The sequence below is a fragment of the Diadema setosum genome, chromosome 8 (assembly GCF_964275005.1).
Source record: "Diadema setosum chromosome 8, eeDiaSeto1, whole genome shotgun sequence".
Classification (NCBI taxonomy): Eukaryota; Metazoa; Echinodermata; class Echinoidea; order Diadematoida; family Diadematidae; genus Diadema; species Diadema setosum.
Genome location: NC_092692.1, coordinates 10469800 through 10492363, shown reverse-complemented (window position 1 = coordinate 10492363; position 22564 = coordinate 10469800). Strand labels below are relative to the sequence as shown.

At 40.3% G+C, this 22564-nt stretch overlaps 1 protein-coding gene across 1 annotated transcript in view; it reads left to right on the top strand.

Annotated features, from left to right (window-relative positions):
• LOC140231807 (uncharacterized) overlaps nucleotides 1–22564 on the top strand; it is a 213791-nt gene that overhangs the window by 146635 nt on the left and 44592 nt on the right. Inside the window, 17 exon segments of the mRNA XM_072311960.1 lie at nucleotides 844–957; nucleotides 1291–1989; nucleotides 2332–5253; nucleotides 5368–6192; nucleotides 7477–7590; nucleotides 8471–11776; nucleotides 13667–13780; nucleotides 14295–14528; nucleotides 15333–15446; nucleotides 15901–16014; nucleotides 16645–16758; nucleotides 17389–17502; nucleotides 17874–17987; nucleotides 18442–18558; nucleotides 20206–20319; nucleotides 20998–21111; nucleotides 22091–22204. Of these exon segments, the coding sequence (XP_072168061.1) occupies nucleotides 844–957; nucleotides 1291–1989; nucleotides 2332–5253; nucleotides 5368–6192; nucleotides 7477–7590; nucleotides 8471–11776; nucleotides 13667–13780; nucleotides 14295–14528; nucleotides 15333–15446; nucleotides 15901–16014; nucleotides 16645–16758; nucleotides 17389–17502; nucleotides 17874–17987; nucleotides 18442–18558; nucleotides 20206–20319; nucleotides 20998–21111; nucleotides 22091–22204 (9357 nt within the window).

The window sequence follows — 22564 nt, the reverse complement described above, 5'->3', positions numbered from 1 at the left end:
GTTCATATCCTTCCATGGAGAAGATCATATTAATGGGGGCCGATTTGGCTTATTTAGTAGTGCATCTGCCTTTCAATCCAATTGCTTGGGGGCGGGAGTGGACTCAAATCCAATTGTGTCTTACTGAGCAATGTTGTGTGTTATTGTGCTCCCTCCTCTGCTAGAGGCAAAACACCCTGTCCCTCGCATAGGACCTTACATAGAGGTCCCATGTATGAGAGAGTTACAACCCATTCTTATAGAATATCTCGCCTCATTCATTCATTGTGGAGAGCAGGTTGCATAACCCATACAAGACCAGCTAGTGCAGCTGAATATGGGCTACCCAGCCATCTTGTCAGATGGAAATTTAAAAAAAAAAAAGCAGGCAAACTATTCATTGTAGACGTTGCTGAAGTTTGATGGTACAAGTACATGTATATCTGTGACAGGATTGATTCAGGTAAAGACTTACATGGATAAAGTGCAATGGGAACACACATCTCTCTTGCTTTTATCAATAGAGACAGGAGTCACTGTTGTTACTATTCAATGAATGAAAATCATTTGCATTCATTTGTATGACACAATATACGCAGTCAATGCTGTATGCTAGTCATATTGAATGAATCACATGGGGTCTTATTTTTGCATTGTTTTCAGGTCATGAAACTGGATTTGCACCCATTACCAGAGTTGCGTTATGCTTAATTTTTGAAGATTTGTGTAACTTTCTCTTAATGTCACTTGAAGCAGGTGATACAGCTTGCATGTGTATGTTTATTGATGCTATGTCAAATCTGATATTTGCCACTTTTCAGAGGTTTTTTTTTTTTACTTCCACCACTATTGTGTTTGTAACAGATATTCTGGAATGTGCAAGTAACCCCTGCCTTAATGGTGCAACCTGCGTTGATGGGGTAAATGGATATGACTGTATATGCCGATACGGCTACACTGGAACAAACTGTGAACAAGGTACGCTGTTATCAAGAGTCATATCACAAGTAGAACATCACATCGGCATGACAGGATGTTACAGATAATTTTTTTGTACAAACTCAATTGATGTATTGAAATGCACAAAATATAAATCTAAAATGCTGAGCTGTGTGTCTGTGTGTTTCTGTATTTGTTATGTCTGAGTGCACATTTGTATGCATGATAAGGTAACACACTGCATTTAATTTGAACAGTTCTCTTAAATCACCTTTGATTTTCCAGTGACAACATAGATGGTAAAGCTTTTCAAACTATAATGCATGACACATTTTTGTAACTTATAGTATTGGCTGTTTTCTTTACCTCCAGAAATAATTGAGTGTGATGCTGGACCTTGCATGAATGGTGCTACATGCATAGACTTGGTAGGTGGGTATGTGTGCTTGTGCTCAAATGGATGGGAGGGCACATACTGTGAGAGGAACACAGAAGAATGTGCAAGCACACCATGCCTTAATGGTGCCACCTGCAGAGATCTCTTGGCATCTTATGAATGTGAATGCCCTTCAGGCTGGGAGGGTACTAACTGCGAGACAGAAATTATGGAGTGTGCCAGCAATCCCTGTCTTAATGGGGCAACCTGCAGTGAGCTGGTCAATGGATACATGTGTCAATGTCCTGATGGCTGGAGTGGCTCAAACTGTGGCATTGAGGTGGAGGAGTGTGCCAGCCTCCCATGCCTGAATAATGCCACCTGTTCAGATCTGGTGGGTGCCTTTGATTGTCTCTGTGCTCCAGGGTGGAATGGGACCTTCTGCGAAGTTGAGATCTTGGAATGTAGCAGCAACCCATGTCAGAATGGAGGATTGTGCGTGGAGTTGATCAACGAGTACCTTTGCCAGTGTCAACCAGGCTGGGAGGGGACCAACTGTGAAAACGAGGTCTTGGAATGCAGCAGCAATCCCTGCCAGAATGGCGCAGTCTGTATTGAGCTCATCAACGCTTACCAATGTATCTGTGCTCCAGGATGGAATGGTACTGAATGCGAACTCAACATCATGGAGTGTGCAAGTGATCCATGCCTGAATGGAGCAAATTGCACTGACCTCATTGATGGCTATAGTTGTGAGTGTCCACCTGGCTTCACTGGGATCAACTGCGAAAGAGAAATTTCTGAATGTGACAGCAATCCTTGTCTCAACAATGCACTGTGTCTTGATCTTCAAAATGGCTTCCAGTGTGTCTGTGCACCAGGCTGGACTGGATTGACTTGTGAGGTTCAGGTCTTGGAATGTGAAAGTGATCCATGCCAGAATAATGCAACCTGTAATGACGTGATTGATGGCTTCGAATGTCTCTGTGCCCCAGGATGGAATGGCACCTTCTGTGAAGAAGAGGTGCTTGAATGCAGAAGTTCTCCCTGCCAAAATGGAGCTACCTGCATAGAGCTTATTGATGGCTATCAATGTCTATGTGAGCCAGGCTGGACTGGCACCCACTGTGAAATTGACATCATGGACTGTGCTAGTAATCCATGCCAAAATGATGCATTGTGCTTAGATCTTGTCAATGGCTACCAATGTGTCTGTGCTCCTGGTTGGACAGGAGTGACATGTGGAATCCAGCTTCTTGAGTGTGAAAGTGATCCATGTCAGAACAATGCGACCTGCATTGATCTTACAAATGGCTTTGAGTGTGTATGTGCAGCAGGATGGAATGGGACATTCTGTGAAGATGAGATACTAGAATGCCAGAGCAACCCTTGTCAGAATGGAGGATTGTGTCTTGATCTGGTTGGAAGATATGAATGCCAGTGTCTACCAGGCTGGGAAGGAATCAACTGTGAGACGGAAACCCTTGAATGCAGCAGTAACCCATGCCAGAATGGAGCAGAATGTGTAGACCTAATCAATGCCTATCAGTGTATCTGTGAGCCAGGATTTAATGGCACCCACTGTGAGGTAGACATCATGGACTGTGCCAGTAACCCTTGTTTGAATAGAGGAAACTGTACTGACCTGATCAATGGGTACATCTGTGAATGTCCATCAGGCTACAATGGGACCAGATGTGAGATCAACATCCAGGGATGTTCCAGTGATCCTTGCCAGAATGATGCACTGTGCTTGGACCTGATAGAAGGTTTCCAGTGTGTCTGTGCACCAGGTTATACTGGAATTACCTGTGAGGTTAAAGTCCTGGAATGCGAGAGTGATCCATGCCAGAATAATGCAACTTGTCATGACATGATAGATGGCTTTGAATGTCTATGTGCCCCAGGATGGAATGGCACCTTCTGTGAAGTAGAAGTGCTTGAATGCAGAAGTTCTCCCTGCCAAAATGGAGCTACCTGCATAGAGCTTATTGATGGATATCAATGTCTATGTGAGCCAGGCTGGACTGGCACTCACTGTGAAATTGACATCATGGACTGTGCTAGTAATCCATGTGAGAATGATGCACTGTGCTTAGATCTTGTCAATGGCTACCAATGTGTTTGCGCTCCTGGTTGGACAGGAGTGACCTGTGGAATCCAGCTTCTTGAGTGTGAAAGTGATCCGTGTCAGAACAATGCAACCTGCATTGATCTAACAGATGGCTTTGAGTGTGTATGTGCACCAGGATGGAATGGGACATTCTGTGAAGATGAGATACTAGAATGCCAGAGCAACCCTTGTCAGAATGGAGGAGTGTGTCTTGATCTGATCGGAAGATATGAATGCCAGTGTCTACCAGGCTGGGAAGGAATCAACTGTGAGATGGAAACCCTTGAATGCAGCAGTAACCCTTGCCAGAATGGAGCAGAATGTGTAGACCTAATCAATGCCTATCAGTGTATCTGTGAGCCAGGATTTAATGGCACCCACTGTGAGGTAGACATCATGGATTGTGCCAGTAACCCTTGTCTGAATGGAGGAAACTGTACTGACCTGATCAATGGATACATCTGTGAATGTCCATCAGGTTACAATGGGACCAGATGTGAGATCAACATCCAGGGATGTTCCAGTGATCCTTGCCAGAATGATGCATTGTGCATGGACCTGATAGAAGGTTTCCAATGTGTCTGTGCACCAGGCTGGACTGGAATGACTTGTGAGGTTCAGGTCTTGGAATGTGAAAGTGATCCATGCCAGAATAATGCAACCTGTAATGACCTGATAGATGGCTTTGAATGTCTCTGTGCCCCAGGATGGAATGGCACCTTCTGTGAAGAAGAGGTGCTCGAATGCAGAAGTTCTCCCTGTCAAAATGGAGCTGCCTGCATAGAGCTTATTGATGGCTATCAATGTCTATGTGATCCAGGCTGGACTGGCACTCACTGTGAAATTGACATCATGGACTGTGCTAGTAATCCATGTGAGAATGATGCACTGTGCTTAGATCTTGTCAATGGCTACCAATGTGTCTGTGCTCCTGGTTGGACAGGAGTGACCTGTGGAATCCAGCTTCTTGAGTGTGAAAGTGATCCATGTCAGAACAATGCAACCTGCATTGATCTAACAGATGGCTTTGAGTGTGTATGTGCACCAGGATGGAATGGGACATTCTGTGAAGATGAGATACTAGAATGCCAGAGCAACCCTTGTCAGAATGGAGGAGTGTGTCTTGATCTGGTTGGAAGATATGAATGCCAGTGTCTACCAGGCTGGGAAGGAATCAACTGTGAGACAGAAACCCTTGAATGCAGCAGTAACCCATGCCAGAATGGAGCAGAATGTGTAGACCTAATAAATGCCTATCAGTGTATCTGTGAGCCAGGATTTAATGGCACCCACTGTGAGGTAGACGTCATGGACTGTGCCAGTAACCCTTGTCTGAATGGAGGAAACTGTACTGACCTGATCAATGGATACATCTGTGAATGTCCATCAGGTTACAATGGGACCAGATGTGAGATCAACATCCAGGGATGTTCCAGTGATCCTTGCCAGAATGATGCACTGTGCTTGGACCTGATAGAAGGTTTCCAGTGTGTCTGTGCACCAGGTTATACTGGAATTACCTGTGAGGTTCAAGTCCTGGAATGTGAGAGTGATCCATGCCAGAATAATGCAACTTGTCATGACATGATAGATGGCTTTGAATGTCTATGTGCCCCAGGATGGAATGGCACCTTCTGTGAAGTAGAAGTGCTTGAATGCAGAAGTTCTCCTTGCCAAAATGGAGCTACCTGCATAGAGCTTATTGATGGCTATCAATGTCTATGTGAGCCAGGCTGGACTGGCACCCACTGTGAAATTGACATCATGGACTGTGCTAGTAATCCATGCCAAAATGATGCATTGTGCTTAGATCTTGTCAATGGCTACCAATGTGTCTGTGCTCCTGGTTGGACAGGAGTGACCTGTGGAATCCAGCTTCTTGAGTGTGAAAGTGATCCATGTCAGAACAATGCAACCTGCATTGATCTAACAAATGGCTTTGATTGTCTATGTGCACCAGGATGGAATGGGACATTCTGTGAAGATGAGATACTAGAATGCCAGAGCAACCCTTGTCAGAATGGAGGAGTGTGTCTTGATCTGGTTGGAAGATATGAATGCCAGTGTCTACCAGGCTGGGAAGGAATCAACTGTGAGATGGAAACCCTTGAATGCAGCAGTAACCCATGCCAGAATGGAGCAGAATGTGTAGACCTAATCAATGCCTATCAGTGTATCTGTGAGCCAGGATTTAATGGCACCCACTGTGAGGTTGACATCATGGACTGTGCCAGTAATCCTTGTCTGAATGGAGGAAACTGTACTGACCTGATCAATGGGTACATCTGTGAATGTCCATCAGGTTACAATGGGACCAGATGTGAGATCAACATCCAGGGATGTTCCAGTGATCCTTGCCAGAATGATGCACTGTGCATGGACCTGATAGAAGGATTCCAGTGTGTCTGTGCACCAGGCTGGTCTGGATTGACCTGTGAGGTCCAGGTTCTGGAATGTGAGAGTGATCCGTGCCAGAATAATGCAACCTGTAATGACCTGATTGATGGCTTTGAATGTCTATGTGCCCCAGGATGGAATGGCACCTTCTGTGAAGTCAACATCATGGAATGTTCAAGCAATCCATGCCAGAACGATGCACTCTGCTTAGATCTTGTTGATGGATTTCAGTGTATTTGTGCACCAGGCTGGACTGGAGACACCTGTCAAATTGAGATCTTGGAGTGTGAGAGCAGTCCATGTCAGAATGGAGCCACCTGCCTGGAGCTCATCGATGAATTCTTGTGCCACTGTCCCCCAGGCTGGAATGGCACGTTTTGTGAAACCGGTAGGGCTTATGTGATTCAATCTTATTCACGTGCTTTCAGTTTTAACTTTGTATGATTTGGTTGTTCTTTGTTTAATACTCACAACCATCCTCACTTGCAATATCTTGTCACTTATCCTCATCTTGCCAAATACTAATACAAGCATGCATTAATCCAACTGATTGTACATGTATATGTATTATTCTATTGTTTGTGTTATGATATATGCTGCAGTAGCATGGCTACAAAGTTTTACCCTGAATATCACTTTCAGTTATAGATGTCAGTTACAATGATTGCCAAGTTTTGCTTTGATTTTTTCCAACAGATGTAATCTTACAATTTAACAGTGCTAAGTCTTTGTGCATTTGTGAAAGTTTTTTGAAGTGAGTATGACCGTCTTAGTTTAATATATAGAATTTAACATTGTTTGAAGTCTTCTTTAGTCTCTTAGTGCACTTGTGTGTTTAGAACCTCTCTTGTTGCCTGCTGCATGATCGTGTTCTTTCTTCGCACTGGTGAGGTTTTCAAGGTAATGCACTTTCTGTAAGACCAGAAAAATTAATCTCCAAGATCCTGCCTGTGCTAACAAAGTAGTTCATCACACCAAAGAAGAATGCTGAGATTTATCACAGCCTGAGAACTGAAATAAAAGGGCTTAGAAATTGACCTTCAAGACTGGTGATCAGACTGACTAGCTACCTTCTTCAGAGATGATTGTTGTTTCTAAGATAATATTGCACTCTCTGTGTGTTGTAACATTGCAACAGTACTTGTATGTTGTTGTGATTATGGGAAAAATGTTTGTTCAGAGTTTCAGGTCTGTTCAGCTGACAAGATAAATGTCTTCTATGCACTGAAATAAATCATGATGTTCTTTGCAATACCTTAAGCTGATGTTTTCCTTTGTGTGGTGCTTGTGTTTAATTGAATCTGTCAGTAGTTTGTGGAGTTTGTAAAAGACTGCATTATTTTGCAATAGTACATGTATACGCATAAACACATTCATGTACATTGTGACTTGTGTTTTATGCAGTTTCTTCAATGTAAGCGATGTGTAATCATGATAATCTGTATAATGATAAGCATGCAGACTAATGTACAGTATTTGGTGCTCCAGATGGTAAGTTTATGCAGGATTTTTTTTTTTCAAGTGAACAATATGATGTTTTATCACAAAAGTGACATGATGCTAAAGAATAGGCAACTGGTGTGTTTATTTTCAATAATCAAGGAAGAGACAAAACTTCTGATACAGCTCACCTTGTATCACCCCCATGTACATTCCTTTGGGCACATTTCAGAGATCCTGGAGTGCTCAAGCAATCCTTGTTCAAACAATGGCACCTGCATTGATCAACTTGCTGGCTACATTTGTGAGTGTTCCCGAGGCTGGACTGGAGTCAACTGTGAGACTGGTGGGTACATTGTTCTAGAGTACTGTATTCAACTCAGCTTGATATACAATGTAGTCAATTACCTCTTATAACCAAAGTGAGAGATTGATTCCATTTGCATGTTACTGTATGTATGCTATCTATCACATTGTAATTTACATCTGCTTAATGATTAATTCAATTGTTATTCATGCATTTGATAATGGTTAGTGGTGCTTTATGGTGTGGTTTTGTTTTTTGTTTTTTTTTTTCAGATAATGCAATGTAATGCTTCCTAGCTGAGCTGAACACTTTATGTATGTAAAGTGCTAGTTGACTGAAAGTTGCATGCAACACAGGATTATTGTCTCAATTATGCATGCATATTGCTGATCAATTAAATCTTACATGTCACTTTAAATGCATGTTTCTGATTTGTTGTAAGTCTTTATTTGTTCCTTGTATTTCTATGCTTTCTTCTGTTGTCTGCAATGTTTTTTGTTTTTTGTTTTTTTGCATTTATATGCTGTTCTATGATCACTACACTGCAACCTTTCCTAAATGCATCTAATGTGTGAGCTATTTGGCACTCATTGCTTTCAACACAGCTTTTGGTAGAGTGAATTTTAATGTGTCTGACCCTGGAAACAAAAATGGAGGCTGCATGTGATATTTCCAGTATCACGGGAATGAGCATATTCACAAACCTCATATCTACATGCATTTTATTCTGTTTATGCTAAATTATCCTCTAGCTTGTTCTATTTATTTTTAGGATGAACCCCATGAGAATACAAAACTGATATTGCTCTGTGCAGCTATACAGTGTTAATGAATGGCTACTTGAATTTGTACCTTTTTCTATTCTTTTAATCTAATTTAGCTTCTTCCTCCTATCTAATCCTCCTTTGCCAAATTTCAGACATTCTAGAATGTGTTAGCAGCCCTTGCCTCAATGGAGCAACATGTGTAGACTTAGAGGCAAAGTATGAATGCATTTGTCCACCTGGATGGAATGGAACAAACTGTGAATTTGACATTCAAGAGTGCTCTGGAAACCCTTGCATGAATGGAGCCAACTGCCTTGACCTCATCAATGGATACATGTGTGTTTGTGCACCTGGCTACAATGGTACCCACTGTGAATTTGAGATCCTGGAATGTGCAAGTGACCCATGTCAGAATGGAGCTAATTGCACAGAAGATATCAATGGCTACACCTGTATGTGCCCATCAGGTTTCAATGGCACTAACTGTGAGGTAGAGATCCTTGAGTGCAATAGCAGCCCATGTCAAAATGGAGCCAAGTGCACAGAGTTGGTGAATGGGTATTTCTGTCAATGTCCTGCGGGTTACTCTGGTGTCAACTGTGAGGTTGATGTTGATGAATGTGCCAGTGCCCCTTGTTTGAATGGTGGTACATGCACAGACTTTGTTGATGGCTACTCTTGTCAATGTGTCCCTGGATTTGTAGGAACCAACTGTGAAACAGAAATTCTTGAATGTTCAAGTAATCCTTGCGAGAATGGTGCTAACTGCACAGAGCTCATCAATGGCTTCGAGTGCATCTGTGTACCAGGATACAATGGAACAAACTGTGAAAACGAGATCCAAGAATGTTCAGGGAATCCTTGTTTGAATGGCGCTAATTGCCTTGACCTCATCAATGGATACATGTGTGTTTGTTCACCTGGCTACAATGGTACTCACTGTGAATTTGAGATCCTGGAATGTGCAAGTGACCCATGTCAGAATGGAGCTAATTGCACAGAAGATATCAATGGCTACACCTGTTTATGCCAACCAGGTTTCAATGGCACTAACTGTGAGGTAGAGATCCTTGAGTGCAATAGCAGCCCATGTCAAAATGGAGCCAATTGCACAGAGTTGGTGAATGGTTATTTCTGTCAGTGTCCTGCTGGATTCTCTGGTGTCAACTGTGAGGTTGATGTTGAAGAATGTGCAAGTGCTCCTTGCTTGAATGGTGGTACATGCACAGACTTTATTGATGGCTACTCTTGTCAATGTGTTCTTGGATTTGTAGGAACTAATTGTGAAACAGAAATCCTGGAATGTTCAAGTAGTCCTTGCAAGAATGATGCCAACTGCACAGAACTCATCAATGGCTATGAGTGCATCTGTGTACCAGGATACAATGGAACAAACTGTGAAAACGAGATCCAAGAATGCTCTGGGAATCCTTGTTTGAATGGCGCAAACTGCCTTGACCTCATCAATGGATACATGTGTGTTTGTGCACCTGGATACAATGGAACACACTGTGAATTTGAGATCCTGGAATGTTCAAGTAACCCATGCCAGAATGGAGCCAACTGCACAGAAGATATCAATGGCTACACATGTTTATGCCCATCAGGTTTCAATGGCACTAACTGTGAGGTAGAGGTCCGTGAATGTGAAAGCAACCCATGTCAAAATGGAGCCAATTGTACCGAGTTAGTGAATGGGTATTTCTGCCAATGTCCTCCTGGTTTCTCTGGTGTCAACTGTGAGATTGATGTTGATGAATGTGCAAGCATCCCTTGCATGAATGGTGGTACTTGCACAGACTTTGTTGATGGCTACTCTTGTCAATGTGTCCCTGGATTTGTAGGAACCAATTGTGAGATAGAAATACTTGAATGTTCAAGTAGTCCTTGCAAGAATGATGCCAACTGCACAGAACTCATCAATGGCTATGAGTGCATCTGTGTACCAGGATACAATGGAACGAACTGTGAAAACGAGATCCAAGAATGCTCTGGGAATCCTTGTTTGAATGGCGCAAACTGCCTTGACCTCATCAATGGATACATGTGTGTTTGTGCACCTGGATACAATGGAACACACTGTGAATTTGAGATCCTGGAATGTTCAAGCAACCCATGCCAGAATGGAGCCAACTGCACAGAAGATATCAATGGCTACACCTGTTTATGCCCACCAGGTTTCAGTGGTACTAACTGTGAGGTAGAGATCCTTGAATGTGAAAGCAACCCGTGTCAAAATGGAGCCAACTGCACCGAATTGGTGAATGGGTATTTCTGTCAATGTCCTGCGGGTTACTCTGGTGTTAACTGTGAGGTTGATGTTGATGAATGTGCCAGTGCCCCTTGCTTGAATGGTGGTACATGCACAGACTTTGTTGATGGCTACTCTTGTCAATGTGTTCTTGGATTTGTAGGAACCAATTGTGAAACAGAAATCCTGGAATGTTCAAGTAGTCCTTGTGAGAATGGTGCCAACTGTACAGAGCTGATCAATGGCTACGAGTGCATCTGTGTACCAGGATACAATGGAACAAACTGTGAAAACGAGATCCAAGAGTGCTCTGGAAACCCTTGCATGAATGGAGCCAACTGCCTTGACCTCATCAATGGATACATGTGCGTTTGTGCACCTGGCTACAATGGTACTCACTGTGAATTTGAGATCCTGGAATGTTCAAGCAACCCATGCCAGAATGGAGCCAACTGCACAGAAGACATCAATGGCTACACCTGTTTATGCCCACCAGGTTTCAGTGGCACTAACTGTGAGGTGGAGATCCTTGAATGTGAAAGCAACCCATGTCAAAATGGAGCCAACTGTACTGACCTGATCAATGGCTACGAGTGTGTTTGTGCTCCAGGCTTTAATGGAACCTTCTGTCAAGAGGAGATAGATGAATGTGATAGTAACCCTTGCTTGAATGGTGCAAACTGTACCGACCTTGTCAATGGCTATACTTGTCACTGTATACCAGGCTACAATGGAACTGTATGTGAGTTTGACATCATGGAGTGTGCGAGCAATCCATGTAGGAATGGAGCTAACTGCACAGACTTGGTCAATGCATACTCCTGCCATTGTGCTCCAGGATGGACTGGAATCAACTGCGAACTGGAGATCCTTGAATGTGCCAGCGACCCATGTCAGAATAGTGCAAACTGCACTGACTTGATCAATGGATATGTGTGTAGCTGCTTGCCTGGCTGGATGGGTACTCACTGTGAGATTGAGACTTTGGAATGCAGCAGCAACCCTTGCCTGAATGGTGGAACCTGCACAGATATGATCAACGCCTACACCTGTCAATGTGCACCAGGATGGACTGGAGTCAACTGCGAGAATGACATCCCAGAATGCGCAAGTAACCCATGTCAGAATAACGCTACATGTGTTGAGCTCATCAATGGTTACAATTGCCAATGTCCTCCCGGGTGGGGAGGAGTGTTCTGTGAGACAGGTACCAGTATGCGCCAAGTTTATGTCTTGTGCACCTCATGTAGCTCTTGGCCATACCACCAAGCCCATTTGCACAAGTTATCAACAACCATCATGCATGCTTTTCATCAGCTAACCAGTCATCCAGGTCTAATCTGCCTTGTTTTTTATAATAACAGCTGAGCCCTTATACAAGATGAAGAGTAAATATTGTATTTACATCAGAGTGTGATATAAAGATAAATGTGCATGACTGGTGGCACTAATCATCATGTGACTGTACATTGCATGTAACTTACTGCTTTTTTATTTAGATTATGGCGTTACCCCTAATGATGCATTATGTGCTAATATCAGTTGTCAGCATTTATGTGTCATTATTACGTAATATTCATCGCATGCATGGCAACTATGATCTCAAGCAATGAAGTATTACATATAGGATGCATCATCTGACAATGGGAGTGTGTGTTCAACAAGATTGTATATGCAACTGATGCACAACATTTCATTTTGCACATCGTAGAAACATCTAGTGGTCCAGACCAATATTATTACAACTGTAAATGCACTTTCTCATCAATGTATCTACTATTAGTCCATAATTTGTAATCATGTACTGGTTGCTTTTACATCACGTATTGATTATTTTGTTCATTGTAATTCCTAACAGAAATAAAGACATAATACATGCATGTTTGATGTTTCAGAATAGGACCTACAAAGGTTTGTATGTCGGCTTCATCATCTTTTGATTGCATTACAGATTTGAATTGTCATGTGGCATCCTGTTCAGTTGTTATTGAATGTCATAGCAAGTATTTTTAAGATTCTCATTTTGACATAAAGAAGAAAAGGAAGAATCCTGAGTTTTATGCCTCTGCCTTGAAGGGTGCAGAGGGCATTATGGTTCAGGTTTTCCTTTTGTCCATCCCAAATCTCATTTTACAAAGAAAAATGACTCAGTGAAATTTTTTTGTTACCTGGCCCAGGCATGCAGGTAAAGATGTGCTGATCGTGCTGAACTGAAGGCTGACTGAAATTAGCATTTTCCAACCATCATTTCATCTTGAAATATCCACTGGTGATATAATCTGTTAGGAGAGAGAGTCATTTCCACTATAAAATGATAGTGGTGAAGGGATGATTTAAAAGGTCATTGCACTTTTGTGACAGAAAAAGAGTCATTTTTGGTCAGTATTTCAGTTAGGAATGTCAATAGAGATGATGTATAGTTAACGCCCAATGTGGAAATATTCTGACCATCATTTGCATTAACATTATAGGTGTACTATTTTGAAGATCAAGGACGAAGGTCACTGTACTTTCTAAAAAATGTCATATTCCAGCCACAACATAAGCTGGGAATTTGTCATTGGTGATATCTGGTAAGAATAGAAATGAAATCAATTAGTTACTTGATATGAACTCAAGATTAAGGTCAAAAGTCACCAGAATTTAGCTAAGGTCAAAGGTCACCAGAATTTATCTAAAATGTGTCCGTTCTACAAGGTTTAAGTCCAAGAAGAATGCATTTTGGTCTAATGGATAGGAATGAATAGGAAAGAAAAAAATCTTATTGCAGGGAGGTTGAAAGGTCAATCCTTGGTAAGTGTTCAAGGTCAGTAAAGCCTAGGCAAACTGTAAATGATGAGCCATGTACTTCAATTTTTGTATGACACTTACGGTGGTGGCATGAGCAGCAGGGGATTCAAGTTGACTGTGTTCAGCAGTTGTTTTATTCTCGTTTCAGTGATAATGTATTTCCTTGGCTTTTGTGCCATTTTCTACAACAGATACTTGGCAGAGTCACTCTGAAAACAATCTGCACACATGGCTGTACTGTTCTACTGAATTAGCCATCCAATGCCTCTTCATCACCATATATTATGTTTCCCTTACCAATGTCTAGAAATTTTGGAATGCTCAAGCAATCCATGTTTGAATGGTGCCACCTGTATTGATCTGATCGACGCATACCGCTGTGTCTGCCCTATGGGATTCTCTGGATCCATGTGCGAAACAGGTAAGATTTACATCAACACTTTCAAGCTGCATGTGAAAGAGGGATCATTACTTATTTGAGTGCTTGTGATTTTCAGCATGTCATTGTTGTAATGCATCACTTCCTTGGACCTCCTTTCTAGCTAATGGTTGAATATTTTGTATGTCTAGAAAGGAGAGTCACCTAATGGTGAATAACGTCAAAGCTTTGAAAGTTCTTCAATTTCGTATCTAAACTTTGGCTTCATTGGAATGACATTTTATTGTGACATTAATGGTCGTCACATGTGAGACTTATTTCACAGATGACATCATTGAACTTCTGTTTTTCCAGTACTGAGGCTCCAAGGTTAATATACAGGTGACTTATACTAACTGTATGTGATTCTTTTGATATGTACATGTAGGACTGTAGGGTCCTACATTACATGTGCCTGTATTATTAAGTTACCCCTTGTATTTTTGTGCTATGATAAGCACCATATTTAACTGTTATGATAGCACTGATTACATTTTCTTGATTTTTACATTCACAGATCTGCCCCCGTGCTTTAGCTCACCATGTGAAAATGGCGGCCGCTGTTTTGAGAGCAATCAAGAAGACGAATACGTCTGTTTCTGTCAGCCGGGCTGGACGGGTGTCAACTGCGAAACTCCCATTGATCTTTGCGCGAGTGACCCGTGTGAGAATGGGGCCACGTGCAACAACTTCCAGACGTTCTATGAATGTACATGTCTACCAGGCTTCACTGGGGTCAACTGTGAGATTGGTAAATGATGACAAGAATGATAAAATTTGAACCACTAAACCCACTGATAGCAGCACACACATATATATTTCCATATACCTACAGATAAATGATTGCATGTGTTAATGTATAAATGTATTTTCACAAATGGACGTACATCTAGAGAGAGGTAGAGAAGGAAAAAGAGATTGAAACATACATTTACATGAAAAATGCATATCCTTATAGAGCTCATATTTCACACTCCTTTTTTAAGTAGTGTATTCAATATCTTCCCCCTTAGCTTATTAGTAGTAAGTGGAAAAGAATAGGACAATTGTATAAAAAATAACACAATTTACCCCCCCCCCCAAAAAAAAAAAAAAGTCTCATGTGTCAAACTGAGAATTGCCTGCTGTTGTCCTGTAAAGGACACACAGAAGAGAAGTTAATGCTACATCGATATATTGCCCTCAAGATCTCTGCTGTACACCTAAATTACCATTGTCCTACAAAGATGTCATATTCTACCAACATTTTTTTTTTTTTTTTTTTTTTTTTTTTTGTATTGACGGTCATATGCTTGACTGTTGAATACTTCTTTGGAAGTGTAGTACATGCAATCAATGCATAAACCAAAATCCCACTGGTTCATTTCCACCTACATGTATGTATTACTGCTGTAAGCATGTGACCACTTATGAATTTTCTCGTAACAAATATTGATGAATTTCTTACATTTGTCCATGCATAAATAAAATCCTTTGGTACATTTCTACCTATGTAATACTGCTTCAGATATGTGACCGCTCTGTTCAAATGTATGAATTTTCTCTGATTTGACAGATATTGATGAATGTGTGAACCACACTTGCTTGAATGGTGCAACATGTGTTGATGGCATCAACGGGTATGAGTGCATCTGTCCTGCTGGCTGGACTGGTCCATTCTGTGAGACAGGTAAGATCACTTAGGTGCCAATGCTGCATCGGTGAAAATACAACTACCACAAACTGAATGATTACTGTATAACATGATAAGTTAGAATTATATTCACGGCATGAAATTTTTGCAAATTGGAGTCGACAGCCTTTTTTGTGGCATGACATTTTTGTGAATTGCCACTGGCGTTCAATGCATACAGTGTAGACAAGAACTTTCGCATGCATTTTATTTTCGCGAATCCTGGTGCTCGTGAAATTCGCAAAATTAAGATGCACGCGAACATTCCTCATATTACAGTAATTTCCAAAGAACAAGTAGGTAGAAATTTCAATGTCAAGTCCACACGGTATTCTTACAAATTCTATTGCGTCTTTCCTGGCAATTATACATTGATGTTCTAGGTTACCTGGTACAAGCATGTACAAGTATAACCCTTGCTCATAATGACAAATGATTCTCTTGCCCTCAGAAATCCTGGAATGTGCCAGTGATCCCTGCCAGAATGGTGGAGTCTGCATTGACCAGATTGCAGCCTACACATGTGTGTGTGCTCCAGGATGGACAGGCATTAACTGCGAAACTGGTTAGTTTTTTATGTTTTTTCTGTTGTTTTGCTTCAATTTTTCGCGTCATGCAAACCCTGTCAGCAGTATATAGGTATGGATTCATATTGATGTAATACTGTTTATATATATATTTTTTTTTAATTTAGACAATTCATAAAAACACTTGTTTTATTAATGTTATAATGCTGGTAGTGTTGGGTCCTATCTATTGCCTGAATATATGTTATACTGCTACTGCTGCACTGTGTGTGCGCATTGAATAGACAGTGCTGTTTGTTGCTAATGGAGGTCACCCTTCAACAGTGCACATGAAGATTAAACCTGCCTTACTCCCATACAACATTGTATTTGATCAATGAAACAATTATAAAATAATTGAATGATTAGAGAAAATCTACAATAAAATAGGTCTTATTTATTCACTCAGTTTTCAACTTGCATTTGTTTGAAAATTATGAAATGTATATATTTGTCAGACCGACCAGCATAAAGTATATACTTTCTTTGAATGTTGAGTTGTAGTATCCACTGCAGCTTTGAAACAATGTGGTCATTTAAGAGTTTAAAGTTTATCCAACTTCCTAGAACAGATAACAGGGTTTTGTGTTGGTCTTTTCTTCTTCTTTTTTTTTTTGACATTCTACTAGAAATCTTGGAATGTGACAGTGACCCTTGCCTGAATGGTGCAAACTGTACTGACTTAATTGCTGGCTATCAGTGTGTGTGTGCTCCAGGCTGGACTGGGACAAACTGTGAGAATGGTAAGCCCTTGGAGCTGTCATTTATTCATGTACCTACCATTCAAAATTGGAGATGAGAGATACATGTACAGCTGTGGGGGTAAAAACTATTTTTGAAAAAAAGCCAATCAGCATTGAATTTATATGACTACTTGTAGGTGTGCATGTGTTAAGTCACCATTAGTTATAGAATGAATCTTTCATGCAATGGAAACCTTGATTTGTGATCTTTCTCATAGCAAAGATACACATCCATGTAACTTGAATGTCAAATTTTCACTCGAATTTCAGGCTATTTGCATATGTGTGTTGTAATCATGAAAATGATTTTTTTTTTCAAGGTTTTGCAGTGTTTGAGACCAAACTTTTTCATCTAATAGAAGATCTGACATAGAGGAGATCCCATTTCAATTTCAAGCAGCGCACTCAATGACCAACGCTTCAGAAATAATGCCCAGAAAACTAAAATTTTCTCTTTTTTTATATTCAGAATAGAATTAATTTGTCACCTATGTTTTCCAGGTTATGCCTGCTGTAAGAGCTTAAAGATAATCTGTATTTGTTCTTAATGTTTTGTTCTTAATGTTCTTAATTTCAGTTGTATCACTGCTTACTTCTGATCAATACACAACTGTAATTTCGTTCCCTTAGACATCCTCGAGTGTAGCAGCAACCCGTGCGACAACAATGCCACCTGTGTGGACATGGTTGATGGCTATACCTGTGTCTGTCCCGTGGGATGGACCGGCACACACTGTGAGACGGGTGAGTTTGGGGCCAGGGTTCCCAGGGGTGAATTTAGTTATACAGGACATGTGGTACTTCACTGCAGTAAAGTACTAATAGCACATTTGGCAGGTACAGGAGTATGTGTAAGAGATTACTTATTCTTTTACTCATGTTCCAGTCTTGATGCATTCTTACTTATTGCTGATGACATATACCGTATACTTTTCATAAATCTTCTCATGTGGCATGTACAACTGAAAAAGCACCAGATGCACAATTTTCACCATATTTATCACTGTATGCCTGTAATAGTAATGAAATGCATTCTGTACATTTGAGGCTCAATCATGCAGGAAATTTATGATGTTTGCATACGCTTTTATTAAAATCTTATTGTTTTTACTCAGAAATTGAGGAGTGCAGCAGTGTACCATGTCAAAATGGAGCCACTTGTGTAGATCTGGTTGGGTCCTACCAGTGCATATGCCCACCGGGATGGACTGGAGTCAACTGTGAGATAGGTACTGGACTCAATCAAGATTTCTGTTCTCAAACACTGCATAGGCCTACTATATACATGTATGTCATATATTTAGCATATAACATGTCTTTAAATTTTGTTAATAGCACCTGACTTGCGAAATTAGTGAAAATAAAAACCTCGCAAAATATTTGCCGTATACTGTACATCTGTACAGTCGTTGCATATCAATGAGTCATCCAGGTAATGTTAAATAAAGGTACAAAATTAAATCAATTCATCTGGACTTACTGGTTTAATTCTGAGAATGGTTTCGCATCCAATCCTGGACACTTCATCATCTTCACAATTGCTGTATGACTTGCAGCTCTTCTACGGATGGGATCTTAGATTGTACTTTGTCACGTTATCATTTCTAGCACCATTATTCTCCTTGTCATTACTCTCATCATTTTCATTGTCATCGCTTACCTATTAATCATCCTGTCTGATAGATATTGATGAGTGTCAGAGTACCCCTTGTGAGAATGGAGCAACGTGTCAGGACCTCGTTGGACCAGGCTATGTGTGCATCTGTGCTCCTGGGTGGAACGGAACAAACTGTGAAGTCGGTGAGCAGGAAACACAAATTAGCATGACATCAAACATTTCCCTCTCTGGTGGAAACAATTTCCTTTGAAAGTTCTTTCTTGTAAAATTTGTCTTGATATTTCTTGTAGTCATAGGAAGCAGAATACAAGTAATGCACATCTGTGAGGGCATTAGTAAGAATTACCCACACAAGGTACATGTACATATGTACCTGTGGAAGAGTCGTAAGACACCTGAGATGATAGTAACTGAGGGTGTTTGGACTGTCTAAGAGGTAAAGAGTGTTTAGTAGTTATACTAATGCCCAGCAAAAAAAAAAAAGAAAAAAAGAAAAGTAATGTGTATTATCTGTTTTACAGAATGATGAAGCAGATCTTTTTGTTTTTCCATTTGAGAAATCGCCCTCATCTCAAAGTTCACATGTTACTAGATCGACATCTAACTTAGATCCATCGTTGAATCTAAACCAAGCATAGTAAAATACATTGTAGGTCTAACTGTAAGTAATGTGTAACTTCTGTCCTCTTCATCAAGAGCCTGATCTACTTCAAGACCAACAATTTTGGTGTTGTTTTTTTTTTTCACAATTACTTAGATTTACATAGTAACAGGGTCATCCATCATAATCATAATAACTTTTGCCCAGTCACCATCAGGGCATGGAAATGCTAATGACCAGTCATTATACTTTGCTAATGACCAGTTATAAGCAAAATGATATGTTTGGCAAAATAAATACCTGGTCATGTGTGAGCTGTTGACCAATTATTTGATTATAATCTTCTTCATCATTTTAAAATGGTGGATGATCCCAGTGATTAGACATTATTCAACTTTCGATATGGTCTTGCCATTCACTGCTGAACTTACACATGTACCGGTAGTCATCTTTATTACATGACAAGTACATGGACTAGACTTGCCAAGTCTGCATTTCAGAACAACAGTGAGTGTCACTGTACACCACACCATTTGCATGAACATATGAAGAGTTTGTTTGCAAAAACCGATAAGTCAATTTTTGAAGATTTTGAAGTATGGTCTCTGTCATAAAGTGCAAAATAATACCTTTTAAATGATATATTGGTCACTGCATATAAAGGTATATTTTTGAAGTTATGGTCAAAAGAAGCAAAAATTTTCTTATTATTCTCTTTATTTTTCTTGACCTTTAATCGCAAATATCTCCATTTGACAAATGATGACATAAATGGTATCCCGGGGTACCAAATAAAAATCAGCCATTTTGTTGAATTATTTATTTTTTTAAAAAGGTTGTACCCTGGGTGCCAAAAAGAGGAAATTATTTTGGTGCTGGAGCTAGCGCGCGCTAGCCACTGCACTGCACTACACTAAAGCACACGCTAGTGGTATCGCAGCTTTCATGCATGCATAGTATAACATGCAGTGGCATGGGAAGGACTATGTACAGGCACACAGTGCATGCATTTTTCTCTGACTGTTCTCGAATGGACGTGAGGTGGCGCTACACAACGCGGTAATCCGGGGTACTACGGTACCCCGGGGTAATGCGTGGTGCATCAAATATGGACTTACCGGTTTTTGCAAACAAACTCTTCATATATAGACAAGCATCCAATTTCTGTCATTATTTTTTAGACATGTTTACATTCACAGTCATTTCTGTGTGATTTTTCTCAACACAGAAATACTGGAGTGTATGGGCATGCCATGCATGAACAATGCCACCTGTGTGGACCTGATAGCAGGCTATGAGTGTATCTGTCCAGAAGGCTGGACTGGTGTCCATTGCGAGTTTGGTGAGTCTATGCTATACCCAATTAGGTTGTTTACCTGTCCAGTTGCTAGAGACAGGTATGAAATCATTTGCGGGGTTGTACAATTCTCTCCTGACTTTTGATGACAATGCACTATCATAGGTAAAATAGTATTTGTCTGCTGAAAATGATAATGCATTCTATGTAAAATTTGCTCTGTTCGTGAGAAATAATATGGAACACAATGCTTGGTCAGTGGATCTTACGTAAGTACCAGATGGGCAATCGACTACACACTGCAAAATTTCAAGAAATCTAATTATGAAAATCCACATACTTCTAATAGTTCATCCAAAAGGTCTGATGAACCTATTTTTTTTTTTAATCAAGTGTTTGACATTGGTCCTGGTAAAGAGGGTTACTATAAAGCCTGGTACAGTAATGTGGAACACTATGAAAATCACAGTACAGTTCATATATCCTGCAACATACCTGTACCGTAGACTGCATAACTCTCAACCAATTAGGAGTAGAAAATTTGAATAACTAATGATAATGGTAATAATCATTGCATTTATATGGTGCTTTATACAGGTGTTTTCAAAGTGCACTGGTGCTACATGTATTTATACAAGAAAACAATGATAGTTTAAATGCACTTTTCACAGAATCAGAAATTCACATCAGCACATTGGTTTGTACATTTCATTTCATGATTAGACATCTTGGAATGTGCCAGCAACCCCTGCCTGAATAACGCTACATGTGTAGACCTTACCAACGGATACGAGTGCACATGTGCACCTGGTTGGACTGGTGTGCACTGTGAAACTGGTAAGAATCTTTGTTAAAGTGCGGTTTTTTGTGTGTTTTTTTGTTTATGGGTTGACCAATTGCATTTCATCCATACAGCACTCCGAGTACTGTGTAAGCAGTAGGAAACAGGGACCTTTAACTGCAACTTTCGATAAAGTGTACACTGTACAATGTACAGTTGAACCTCTCGTATCCGGACAAGTCGGGACCGGGGCTCATCCGGATAAGGGATTTGGCCGGATATGGGAGACTCAATGCTTTATACATGTACATGCCGTATAATAGAGCTCTATGGTACATACACATACACATGTACTGATGTAGCCCATTGTAGTACCACATGTAGTAATGTGTATACTGCGACCTTTTCATTGTTACACTCAGTAACAGACCCCAAAATAGAGGTTCGTGTTTGCAAGCGGAAATCATTTTCTTTTATAAATTCTTGGGATGATTTACCTAAATAATTATTAAGAAATGTATCAAGTATATGTAATTCATGTGTGTTTCCTCCCGTAATTATTAAAAAAAGATTAAAAAATCACGGCGAGATTGCGTCCGGATAATAGAGAGATCCGGATAAAGGGAGGCCGGATAATAGAGGTTCAACTGTATGTGTGTACCGTTCAAGTACATTATATGAATATCCCATTGCATCTCTTTCTTGTTTGCTTGCTGGGTATATGAAACAAATCCTTGCACAATTTTTTTTGGGGGGTAATGTTTTGAAACACTCTTCTGCCATGACAAATTCTAGTCAATGTGGCATAACACACAGCACATTCGTGCTCATTTTTGTGACACGATTTCCAATTGCTTCAAATGGTGAAATTCAATGTATGCTGCCCTCGGATTCACATGGACAGGATACATGATTCTGTCACATACCAAGTGTAGTACTGAATGTTAGCCATGTAGCCTGAGACAATATTATATTTGACTCTCATGCCATCACAAATAACTATAACATTGTTTTCTCCTCTCTCTTTGTTCTCAGATATTCTGGAATGTTCCAGTGACCCTTGTCAGAATGGGGCAACCTGTGTTGAAGAAGTCAATGGCTACCAGTGCGTGTGCCCTGAAGGGTTTGACGGTACACACTGTGAGAACAGTAAGTTCATCATCTTCTGTAATGGTGTGCTCTAAGGTAACAAAACTTGGTAATTTTGTTAGTACATGTATATGTGCATATGTATATCATATATATTACTTTGCTTAAGCTTTTATGTGTATATTACATTTCACGGAATATGTATTTTTACAGTGTGAATGCAGGGTCTAATGTTTTGACAGTATGCATATAACTGGCTTTAGTGAAAGCCACTATAGATTCTGCTTACAATTATTTTAAGTGTGTAACATATGAGACATTGGTTTTTAAGCATTCAAAGTAACTGCACATGTTGTTTTTTGGTAATCATTCTTAGCTAAATTGATGAGACCCACATCTTGTATAAATTCTTGTTACAAA